General features: G+C 44.2%; 1 protein-coding gene across 3 annotated transcripts in view; it reads right to left on the bottom strand.

Moving 5' to 3' along the window:
- Positions 1-12990, bottom strand: part of LNPEP (leucyl and cystinyl aminopeptidase) — a 108889-nt gene that overhangs the window by 299 nt on the left and 95600 nt on the right. The window contains exon 17 of one of the 3 annotated variants that reach the window (XM_077863567.1): positions 9664-9813. The exons of 1 other annotated variant lie outside the window; for it this stretch is intronic. In XM_077863567.1, coding sequence (XP_077719693.1) covers positions 9675-9813 — 139 coding nt within the window. In that variant the 3' untranslated portion in view covers positions 9664-9674. Of the gene's footprint in view, positions 1-9663; positions 9814-12990 lie in introns of those variants that run through there. One more of the 3 variants, XM_077863574.1, reaches the window with a different exon arrangement.

A 12990-nucleotide genomic window follows, 5' to 3' on the forward strand; every position in this document is an offset into this window, starting at 1 on the left:
ACACCTTGAAAACACCTACATAGATGAGCTGTTCGTAAACCTGGGCTTATAAACAGTAAGGAGGCTTTGGCATCAGTAAAACCAAACGCAGAATTGTCTACAGGTATACACGCACATTCTGCTAAAAAGGATTTCAAGTACATCTGTGACCCCAAAATGTTAGCAGATGTGATTTAGACACAAGCTTGACTCAAGGACTCTCCGAGAGCCACTGTCTTTTCCATTTTTACCACCCCGTGAATTCCTATATTTGAGAAAGTTATCATGGGTGATGATTTATATATCTTCTAAATCATTCCCTGGATTTTTAAAAGTAGTTTAAAGCAGATAAAAGCAGAAGTTTGTACCAAGAGACACAGTCAGGAAGATGTTGGCGATTCCAATCTCCAGCAGGCTGCTCCTGAAACTGTTTATTTTCCTGGTTGCCAAGTAACTCTGCTTGGATTTGTAAAGCTCATCTGAAGCTTAGAGTTCCTTCCTCAGAGGTTGGAATTATGGGATTTATAGGTACCAGCGTCTTAGCAATTGATTATATCCAACTTTTCTTCTTCTTCTTTTTTTTTTTTTTTTTTTTTAAGATTTTTAAATTTAATTTGTGGGGGAAGGGGTAGAGGAAGAGAGAGAATCCCAAGCAGAATGAGTGCAGACCTCAATGTGGGGTTCGATCCCAAGAACCTGACTAAGATCATGACCTGAGCCAAAATCAAGAGTCGGCACCTTAACCAAATGAGCCACCCAGGCACCCCAAGATCCAAGTTTTCTAACTGTCCTCATAAATTATTTTGTATCTGCTGCTGCGACAAATGATTACAAACTTTAATGGCTTAAACATACGAAATTATTATCTTACGACTCTGTGGGCCAGAAATCTGATAGAGGTCTCACCGGCTAAAATCTAAGCATTGGCAAGGCTGAGTTCCTTTCCCTAGGCTGTGGGTAAGATCCATGGCCTTGCTTTTTTTCCAGCCTCCAGGGTCAATCCACATTCCTTGGCTGGTGGCTCCCTTTCTCCAACTTCAAATGCAGCAAAAGGAAGAACAGTCCTGCTCACATTGCATCGTTATGTCTCCCCTTTCCAATTTTAAGGATCCCTGTGACTCCGCTGGGCCCAATGAGATCATCCAGGCTAGTCTCCCAATTTTAACGTCAGCTCTGGACAACCTTCAGGCTATCTGCAAATTTAATTCTCCTCTGCCATGGAAGGTAACAAATTCCAAGCTTCCTAAGATTAGGACATGGACGTCTTTAGGAGACCACTTTTTTTTTTTTTTTTTTTTTTTTTAGATTTTATTTATTTATTCATGAGAAACAGAGACAGAGACAGAGACAGAGACACAGAGAGAGAAGCAGGCTCCATGCAGGGAGCCCGACGTGGGACTCGATCCCAGGTCCCCAGGATCAGGCCCTGGGCTGAGCCACCCAGGCTGCCCTGTGAGACCACTTTTTGCCTAACACACTGTAGTTCTGGACTTCAATCAGAAATAGAAATGAACCCCGGATGTATCTGTATGAAATGAAAGAGCGGCAAACTGTTTCCTCTCCTTGCAAAAACATCGGTGCTTAAGGGGTTTTGGAGTCTTTGTCACACAGACTGAGAGCTGCCCAGCAGGTGTTCTCCTCACTGAGGTGCGATACAGTTCTCCAACTACAGGTCCTATCACGTTAGGAAGACGTGAAAACAAAGGAGTGAGTTGTGATTAGCGTTTTAAAAAAATCAAATAAGACAAAACTGGAGAACACTGAACATAGTGAAGGTAAATAATGATTTGTGAAATATTCATTACAGCTAAACATATGCATATGTGTGCTGGGTTGCAAGGTAAAATGCATTTTAAAAAAATCGCAATTACACTAATTAGTTTATTTCAGATCTTCTCATTGGTCAGCAGAAGTTCCATCCCTTGTTTCCCTTAATCCTCCATCCGCCACTTTCAATTCACCTCCCTGACCCCAAATGGCAACCATTATAATGAGTTAAATGTATCTTCTATTTTCGTTTTCTGTATGTTTTTGTAAAATATTCTTTACTCTGGGTTCGTGTTTTTATTGATGTAAAATTAAACTGAAAAGACACTATCCACACTCAGCCCATCGCTTTCATTGCTACAGAGTAATCCATGGTGATATCTACCCTATTTGCTGTACATCTTTCCTTGGATAGAAGTAAAAAAAAACATCTGAAAGCCACTGGCCTAGTGAGAACATCCAGAATTCATTGGAGACCTTTTAGAAAACAACGGAAGTTTTCTTCATCCAAGTTCCATGTCTAAAATGTGTTTAGTCTTCCTGTTCCCAGCCATTAAGATCTATGGATGTCACTGTCCCCAGACCTGATCCCACACGAGGACACAGGCTGACATAGACCATAAACAGGAGAGTCCTTTATGCCCTGATGCAGAGTTGTGGAGTTTTTAGGCTCAAACCCCCTCTTCCTTCCCTCTTCCTTGTCCCCTCCAACATTTTTGGGGGCGAGTATGTTAAGGATAGTTTGGTTGCAAGGAATAGAGATCTGCTGAACATAAAACGGAGCTTATTGAAACAGTTTCGGGTATCTTGGAAAATCCAAGGAATGGGAAGTAAACCCAGACCTCAAGGTCATCTATGTTCTTGCCAAATCGCCTAAAACAAGGTGAGTGTTCAATAACCTTTGGTCCACTACATGGATGAACAGGCGGGCAGAGGAAGGAACTGGAGAGTCATCAGGAATCAAGGCAGCAGCTCCCACTGATTCTAGGTTTGACTCTGTAGTTTTGCATCCCTGCTTACATATGTCTGCTTCCCTTGCCTCCTTCTGCACAAATACGTATACTTGCTCCAGAATGGCCCCTTTCTAGGGTGACAAACTGCTCAGTTTGCCTGGAACTGTGGGGGTTCTTGTGATGCAAGACTATCAGTGTTAAAACGAGGAAAGTCTCGGGCAAACTAGAAGGAGGTGGTCACCCTACCACTGCACCAGAGGATGCCTTCAGACTCGGCCTCATAAATGCAGCCAGTCACTGTGAATTATCACACCGAGTTCCTCCAAGCCCCAATGTTGTGGAGTTTGGAAAACTTAAGTGTATCTGCCCAAATTGTGATTTGTTTCTCCTACACCAGGTGTGTTCATTCCTGGGCCAATCTTAGCTACAGGGAAGGGGGTAGGCAGGTTCACAACTCATCCATAAGCCTATGTACCAACTTCTCCAAGAAAGGGTGTTGAGGCAACGCTGGGCATTCTTATCTGTGAACTAGCACATCACTCAGAGGTTCCCAGCATGAGCTGTGCGTCCAGGATCAAAAGACTGAAGGAAAGAGAATAGTGGGATTAACTAGGCCTTCTCAGTGAGATCGCTCTCCTCCCACCTTTCACTTAGGGTAAGTTTCCAAGACCCAAGCATATGTATCCAAGCATTGTATCATCACCTCATTCATTTCTACAGCTGAATACTCTGCTGAATGGACATACCACTTTGATTATTAATCCACACATTAATTAGTGGACATTTGGGTTGTTGCTTTCAGCTAATATGAACAATGCTGCGATGAACGTCCACACATACAACTACCAATTTTGGTATAAACATTGTTTCGAATTCTTGGGTATCTGAAAGTGGGTCTTACAGTAACTCAATCTTTTTTTTTTTTTTTTATTTTTTATTTATGATAGTCACACAGAGAGAGAGAGAGAGGCAGAGACACAGGCAGAGGGAGAAGCAGGCTCCATGCACCGGGAGCCCGACATGGGATTCGATCCCGAGTCTCCAGGATCGCGCCCTGGGCCAAAGGCAGGCGCCAAACCGCTGCGCCACCCAGGGATCCCAATCTTTAACCCCTTGAGGAAGAGCCAAACTGATCTCCACATTATACATTCCCACCAGCCGATGTATGAGGGTCCCAATTTCTCTATATCCTCACCGACACTTATTATTTTCCATTTTTAAATGGTAACTATCCTCCTAAGTGTGAAGTGGATCTCATGAGTTTTGATTTGCATTTCTTCATGACTAATGACGTTGAGGATCTTCACGTGCTTGCTGACTATTTGTATATTTTCTTTTTTTTTTTTTTTTTTTATTTGTATATTTTCTTTGGAGAAATGTCTGGATCCTTTGTCTCTTTTTTTAAATGGGTTGTCATTTTATTGTTAAATTATACGAATACAAAAAAAAAAATTATACGAATACTTGCTTCTCCCTCTGCCTGTGACTCTGCCTCTCTCTCTCTCTCTGTGTCTCTCATAAATGAATGAATGAATGAATGAATGAATAAATAAATAAATAAATAAATAAATAAATAAATAAATAAATAAAATCTTTTTAAAAAGGGGGGGTATCCCTGGGTGGCTCAGCAGTTTAGCGCCTGACATTGGCTCAGGGCGTGATCCTGGAGTCCCAGGATCGAGTCCCGCATCAGGGTCCCTGCATGGAGTCTGCTTCTCCTTCTGCCTGTGTCTCTGCCTTTCTGTGTCTCTCATAAATAAATAAAATCTTAAAAAAAAGAAATTAAAAAAATAAATTATATGAATACTTTATAAATTCTGGATCCCAAACTCTCAACAGATATACGATTTGAAAATATTCTGTGCCATTCTGTGGTGTATCTACTCATTTTCCTGATAGGGTCCTTTGATGCGCTAAAGTTTTTAATTCTGATGAAGTCAGATGTATTCCACTTTTGTTGCCTGTGCTTTTGGTGTCATATCTTAAACACCTTCTAAGAATTTAATAGTTTTAGTCCTTACATTTAGGCCTCTGATCTATTTTGATTAATTGTTGATTTTTGTGTACGGTATGAGGTAGTGGTTCAAGTTCATTCTTTTATATGTGGCTATCTAGTTGTTCCAGCACCATTTGTCCAAGAGATTATTTTTTCCCCATTGCATTATCTTGGTACCCTTGTCAAAAATCAATTGACCAGGGGTGCCTGGCTCGCTCTGTCTCTGAAGCATGCAACTCTTGATCTCAGGGTTCTGAGTTTGAGCCCCACAAGAAGTGCAGAGATTACTTTAAAAAAGAAATCTTTAAAAAGAATCAATTCTCCACAACTGCATAGGCTTATTTCTGGACTTTCAATTCTATTCCATTGATGTGTATGCCTGTCCTTGTGGCTCTTACCACACTGTCTTGACTACTGTAGCTTCATAGTATGTTTTGAAATTGTGTAGGGTGAGTCCTCCAACTTTGTTCTCCTTTCAACATTGTTTTGGCTATCCTGGGTTCCTTGAGTTTTCATGGCATTTTAGGATCTGGTCATCAATTCCTACAAAGAAGGTAGCTGGGATTCTGATAGATTCTGATACGTTTGAGGAGTACTGACATCTTATCACTATAACGTGTTCCAGTGATTCCATGAACGTGGGATCTTTCTATTTATCAAGGTCTTCTTTGATTTCTTTAAGCAATGGTTATGGTTTTCAGTGTACAGATATTGAACTTCTTTGGTTAAATTTATTCCTAAGTCTTTTAATTTTTTGGGTGCTATTATATATGGAATTGATGTCATAATTTCACTTTTGGCTTATTCATTGTTAGTGTTTGGAAACACAACTGACTTGTACCATTGATCTTGTCTTCTGTAACCTTTTATACTCATTTTTTAGCTCTCATATATATATTTTTTTGATACGGGGTTTCTATGTATAAGATCATGCCATCTACAAATAGAGATGTTTTTACTTATTCCTTTCTCATCAGATGCCTTTTATTATTGGGTTTTTGTTGTTGTTGCTATGGTATTTTGTTTTGTTTTTTGTTTTGTTTTGTTTTTTGTTTTTGCCAAATTGCTCTGGCTAGAACCTTCAGTATGATGTTGCATAGAAGTAGTGAAAGTTGGCCTCATTACCTTGTTCCTGATCTCAGGAGAAAATCTTTCAATATTTCACCATTAAATGTGACATTAGCAATTGGTGAGTCATAGATGCCCTTTAGCAGATTGAGAAAGTTCTCCTTTATTCCTACTTCATTGTGTGTGTGTGTGTGTGTGTGTGTGTGTTTGTGTGTGTGTGTTTAAAGATTTTTATCCATTCATTCATGAGAGACACACAAAGAGAGGCAGAGACACAGGCAGAGGGAGAAGCAGGCTCCTCTTAGGGAGTCCGATGTAGGATTTGATCCTGGACTATGGGACCACATCATGAGCCAAAGGCAGACGCTCAACCAATGAGCCACCCAGGCATCCCTCATTGTGTGTGTGTGTGTTTTTTTAAATTAATTAAGTAATTTATTTATTTTATTATAGTCACACACACAGAGAGAGAGAGGCAGAGACATAGGCAGAGGGAGAAGCAGGCTCCATGCACTGGGAGCCCGACGTGGGATTTGATCCCGGGTCTCCAGGATCGCGCCCTGGGCCAAAGGCAGGCGCCAAACCGCTGCGCCACCCAGGGATCCCCCTCATTGTGTGTTTTTTCATGAAAGTGCATTGGTTTTTGTCAAGTGTTTCTTTCTGCATCTGGTGAGATAGTCATGTTGTTTTTATGTCTTATTGTATGATATATTATTGATATGCTGTGTCACATTAATTTTTGAGTGTTAAACCAACCTTGCATTCCTGGGATAAATCTCATTTGGTCATGATGAATAATCCTTTATGCATATTGTTGGATTCAGTTTGCATATTTAGTTGATTTTTGCATCTATATTTATAAACATATTGATTTGTAGTTTTCTTTTCATGTGATATCTTCTGCTTCTACTACTTTGCTGGGGCCAGAAATGATTTATCCATAGTAGGAAAGGAGTTAAGAGTGGCATACAAGGATTTGAGGAACTGAGTAGCACTATACACTTGAGATGTTATAAGCTTTAATCCACCTGCCTCTCTCCACCCCATCCTCAGCCACTTGCTGTACTGCATGAAGCAAGGGAGAGGCTTCCCTGCTCCAGGGATGATGATGATGCTTCTCCTAGGGGAGTCTGCAAAAGTGGACTGTTAGTGTGTATGGAGCATGAAAAAGCTTGGTATTCTAAGTCATGAAGCACCTGCCTCAAAGCATCATCACCTTGAACAAACCTTGTGGAGAGTGGAGCCATGAAAGTCACAGAGGGCACGTTTACCAGACAGCCTTCTCCAACAGAAGTCCAGTGACCAAGACCCTCAAATACCCATCCTTATCAGTCTGGTCTGAACGTATCTTCTGTGTTTTTCCACCAACTATTTGCAGAGCTGGCGTGGTAACAAGTGAAAGAGGATATTTTCCTGGAGCAACTGTAGGCTGAGGACTCAGAGCTGTAGTTCTCTTCTGCACAGTCAGCATGAGGTCCTTTGGAACCACATTTCATGGCAAACCACAGTCAATCCTTCATCCTCAGTATGAATTGAGCATGCTCCTGGGCTAACTCTGGACAACCATCTGTAAGGCAACCAAGGAACACCTCTGAGGGCCACAGTCTTCTTGCCTAAGCCATGGGAACCCCTATTTCACAGATCCTGGAGAAGATTCCTTGCCTGTAGGGACCTGGCTGCACCTTCCCACCTCTGGGTCCTGGTAGCCTCCACCCAAGTCCACACACTAACTCCTCCTAGACGGGATCTGGCTGTTGTATGAGAGCCCCACCCCCAGGGCTCCTGCTGGAGCCACTCCTACTTAGGATAGCTCAACTCATTTCTTGGTCATTGGAGATTTCTGGACTGCCTAAATCAGATCACAGCTCTGGCCCTTTTGCAGGAAGGTTTGGGATTTCTGTTAGAGCTGCCTAACCATCTCTCTCAAACTAGAAAGAAGCACTTCCATTTTTGTCCAGTCATCATCAACTTGTTTCTCATAGGAGCACATTTTCCAGGATTCCTTCCATTTCACTCAGATTTCCCTAGTCTCTGTAGGAGTCTAGGATTCCTTCCACATGGGCTGTATGGACCCTCAGCCATCTGCGGACAAATGAGTCTTCCCGCCTGCTCTTGGTCACTCCCGGTGAGCACTGGGCAAGGACAGAAGCCACTAGGGTTTTTTACCCACTTGCTGCTGCTGCTGCATCCCAAGCACATTCTAAAAGATTTCTGCAGACTGCTCTTAATTTAAGGCAGGGACCTTGGAGAGGTCAAAGGTCAGAACTGCTGCTCCGACTGCTGAGGCTCACAGGCGGTCATTGACATATTGGAGGCGTGGGGCCTGTCGTCTGGAAGCCTAGCAGATAAACCGTGCATTTCCTGTATGGTGCATTTAATTCCTCATACTCTGGGACTTCACCTCTAGGTTTTCCACTACGGGCAGCTACAAGCCTCTACCTTTTATTGAACTTTGGTGTAATTCAAGACCCCCGATTTATAAGTCTACCTTGAAACACTCTCCTCATTCTTGCGTGGCTACACCGAACAACCCAGACAAGAAAGCCCTCTTACAACTCAGGTTGAGGTGAGCCAAGCTCGTTTATGGCTAATTAGAACTGGGGGGGGAACCCGGAGTGAAAGCAGAGGCAATTAACTTCCAGCCTCGTGTCCTTCACTGGGAAGCCTCAGGAAGGAACACGTGCGCGGCCACTCCGAGGGGAGCCTAGGCGCCTTTGGTCCCCAGTCAGCGACACGAGGCATCGATGCGGCCGCTTGCACAGCATCTGGGGAGAGGCCTCCGGCTTTCACATTGTGCTGCACACCCAGGTGAGTGGGGGGCAGTCCTGGGGTGGGGTGGGAGGGGGCCCAGGGTCCCCCGGCCCTCAAGGTGGCACTGTTACTAGGTGCCCGCAGCACTGCCAGCCTCAGGCTCGGGGTGCCTTCGCCTGGGCTCCCCATGAGCCCCGACGCCCTGGCCTCTTTCCCACCCGCCACGCAGGCCGTGGCTTAGGCCCAGGTGGCATTCCCGCAGCCGGGCCCGCTGCTCCCCTTGGGGTCAAGGGGCGCGCACCCACCTAGGCAAGGCCCGGGCGGGGTCCAAGGTCACGCCGACTGGATGCTGGGGCCTGAACCCCGTGGGAGCCGCGCGGCCTGGAGTCCTCCGCCCCGGGTCAGCCGAGGCCGCTGTCGGTCCCGAAGCAGGGCGAGCTCGGCGGTCGGGCGCTCCCCTCCCAGCAGCCGGAGGGCAGGACCTGGCTGCCCCCCAACAGGCACCTGCCGTTCAGGAGGGCAACGTGCTGGTTTGGAAGATGCAGTCGAGCAGCGCGTGGAGGGAGTCCGAGGGGACGGCAGCCCCGGGCCCAGCTGCCGGGGCCACTGCACGGAGGGGACCCTCAGGTGCGGGGGGCCCAGGGCTGAGGGTGCGCAGGTGTCTGGAATAGGGGCGCTGGGCCCCAGCTGCCGCTCGCCCGCCGGGAAGGGCCTGTGGGCCGGGTCGCAGGGCCCAGGGGGCCGCAGCCCACACCCCCCCCCCCCCCCGGCCCGGGCCCAGCGACCACCGCACAGGTGAAACGCGTGATCCGAAAATTGTGTTTTAATATCACCTCTTTCCCCAGAACTGTAGGCCCCCTCCCCTCCTGCCCGTAGTTGGTGGAGCTTGTGTGCCTTCGCCCCGGTCACCAGGCGTGGGGGCTCCCGGGCCTCTCCATTGCTAACCACCCCTCCTCGGCCCTGGTGTCCCCTCTGGGGGTGAGAGAAGCCCCTCCGACCCCCCCACCCTGGTGTCCCCCGCCTCACAGTGGTTACTTCATTGCAACCCACTTAGTCCAGACACACACAAGGGGGGACGCGGGTGTTAACCTCCGCACACCCATGCTTTTGAGACTGCGGTATCCAGAGGGTGTGAACAACTGCTGAGTTTAAAAGTTTAATTAGGGGATCCCTGCGTGGCCGTGGTTTAGCACCTGCCTTTGGCCCAGGGGGCGATCCTGGAGACCCGGGATCGAGTCCCACGTCGGGCTCCCGGCATGGAGCCTGCTTCTCCCTCCTCCTGTGTCTCTGCCTCTATGTCTATCATAAATTAATTAATTAAAAAAAAGTTGAATTATTAGGATAGTTTTAATTCCACGCTCCACATTAAAATAACCAAACACCTCTTTCAATAGTAAAGTCTAATACTCGTTTCCAGGCAAACAGCATCCTGCAGGCAAATTGCACATCATTTGTTTTCAAGGTGACATGAACTTTTTCTAATACAAACACACGTGCAGATCTGACCTATAACGTCATGTTATGGGGGGGTCTTCGCTAAGGCCCAGCCTCTGGTGCTCTTACTTGATCAGGAAAATGAGAGAATTAGACTACGTCACATGGAAGGTTTTTTTCTGGCACTAGGAGAGATTTTGGCCAACTTCTCTGCCATGCGCTAAGCTGTACACATATTTTCTAGCTAGAATTGGGACTTGTGCATGCTTGATTCTTTTGCATATTTAATGCAAATACATTATTGAAAGGGGGGGAAAAGGAGTATTTACTGAGCTCCTATGAAGTACTGGATCCATTTCCCATATACCTGTGCCTGATGTTATTACTGCAAAGTAGATCCTATTACCACCATGCAGATTAGTCAATAATTAGGATTTCATTTCCTACTTATTTACAAATTCAGTGATAGGGTATCATTCCAGTTGTGAAACCTATATAACTTCACGCTTTTTCCAATTTACAGGCAATAGCTCTCAAATCTGCATACTTAAGGCTTAAGACTTACAAAGACAATTAGACTGAAATTATTTCTCTAATTTCCTAACTGGTAAGTTGTATAACCTATTCAATTAAAAAAAAAAAAAAAAAACACTCATTTCCATCAGTAACTGAGGGTATTAACATCTTTATACTCCGGAAAGCAGCAAGAAGTTTTAACAATAGCAGTTGACATTTACCATGTCACTGTGATATTTATAGGCATTGTGCTAATTTTTAAAAAAAATTTAAACTCAATTAGCCAACATAAAGTACGTACGTGATTTCAGATGTGTGCAATGATTTGTCAGTTGCATACAACACCCAGTGCTCACACATCATGTGCCCTCAGCGTCCATCACCCAGTCCATCACCCCATCCCCTGCCACCTCTCCTCCATCCTATAGTTTGTTTCCTATAGTTAGAGTCCCCCATGGTTTCTCTCCCTTTCTGAAGACTTGCCACTCAGTTTTTCCCTCCCTTCCCCTGTGATCCTCTGCGCTGTTTCTTATATTCCACGAGTGAAACCATATGCTAATTTTATTTCTCTGATGGACTTATTTCATGTGGTAATTTATAAATATTTTATTAAGGTGAAGCCAACAACCTCATAAGGCAGGTAGTGTCCTTGTTTTATTACTGGAGAAAACTGAGGCTAAGAGGAATTAAAACACAAGTGGGAAATGGTTGAACGAGGGAATCAACTCAGTCCTGACTGATGCCAGTCTATGTTCCACAGCCTTTCAAATAGTTTAAATTTCTAGAAATCATTACCTCTTGCTACTAGGTAATAATGGTAATATTCCAAGAGTTCCGCTTAACTGTAAAAATTACAAAGGGCTGGGAGGCAAAGTAAATGAAGATGTAAACAGCCGCTAACTGCACAGGGCAGCCCATGTGCAATCCTGCACGAAGCACCCAAGCGTCACTTTGGTGCCACACTGACATAGAAGAGCAACATCAGAAAGCATCCAGCACAAGGGCTTGCAGTTTCCACACCCGGCTTCTGGGCAAACGGCACGGAACAAGCAATACCCTGTCTCCCCTCCGTGGCCTTTCCTAAATTGATGTGGCTTTTTGTCTGCTGGCCCTCACTTCCTTTCAATCTGTGGCCTCCTGGTGCAGCCTACTCAACGCTTCAACTTTGGCTCATCACATAATTTAACCAATTGTTTGGTTATTTTATTATATTAATACGTTATGTGCATCCTTCAAAAAAATGAGCAGGATATTAAGGATAAAAGCTGTTACACATATACGCAAGTGTCCTGATTCTAAGTCAGCTCGGCCAACAACAGAAATCACAATCGCATAAGTGACTGGGTGACCATAAGAAAAATAATAAAAATGAAACCGCAAAAAGCTCTGGAAACATATCACTAGTTAGTGAAGGTAGGCCGTAACGGTGATTTAAAAGCATGGTCTTGCTCTCTGGTGGTAACACCTCTGAAGAGCATGTAAGTCAACTGTTTACCTCAGTCACTAGTTTTAGGAAGCCCTGGATGTGTGTGCGTGTGTGTGTGTGTGTGGGGGGATGAGCTTTATGGTAAGAACTGAAGTAAAGCAAAATAGAACCCAAACTCTTTCGTGCCATGAATTCTAAAAATGATTTTCAAAAATAAAGTTCTATCACTCTCATCAAAAAGTCCATCAAAATCGAAGTGTTCTTCTCTACATTTATAAAGAATTTTAGTTCAATTGTTTATTGCAGATATCCATGAATAAAAAAAGGGTAAGAACCATGAACCAGCAGCTTTTGATCAAAATCCTGGCAACTCCTAAGAACGTTTCTCTAGTATATTATTATTTACCCGAGTATAGTTGACACCACAATGTTACATTAGCTTCAGGAGTACAGCAGGGATTCAACAGCTCTGCACACGGGCCTGCGCTCACAAGTATAGCATATGGTGCCACTGTCACCATACAACACTAAAGCCATTTACTGCGTGCCCTGTGCTGTGCCTTTCATCTCAGTGACTTATTCATTCCATTACTGGAAGCGTGTACCTCCCACTCCCCTTCACCTATTTTGCCCATTCCTCTAACCCTCTGGCAACCACCAGTTTGTTTATGGGTCTGTTTCTGCTTTTTTTTTTTTTTTTTTAGGCTCCACATAAGAGCAAAATCATATAGTATTTTTATATATATTTTTATTGAAGTTCATATAGCATTTTACAGTCTCATTTCACTTAGCATAATAACCTCTATATCCATCATGTTGTTGCAAGGTCTCATTCTTTTTCATGCCTGAATAAGCTTCCATTATATATATATGTGTGTGTGTGTGTGTGTGTGTATAAATGACATATGTACCATTCATCTATCAACAGGATACTTAGGTTCCTTCCATGTCTTGGCTATTGTAAATAATGCTGCAAAAAAACACAGGGGTACATATGGTTTTTCAAATCAGTGTTTTTGTTTTCTTTGGATAAATAGCCCGTAGTGGAATTACTGGATCGTATGGTTATTCTTTTAATTTTGTGTGGATCTTCCATACTG

The sequence above is a fragment of the Canis aureus genome, chromosome 2, assembly GCF_053574225.1.
Source record: "Canis aureus isolate CA01 chromosome 2, VMU_Caureus_v.1.0, whole genome shotgun sequence".
Taxonomy (NCBI): domain Eukaryota; kingdom Metazoa; phylum Chordata; class Mammalia; order Carnivora; family Canidae; genus Canis; species Canis aureus.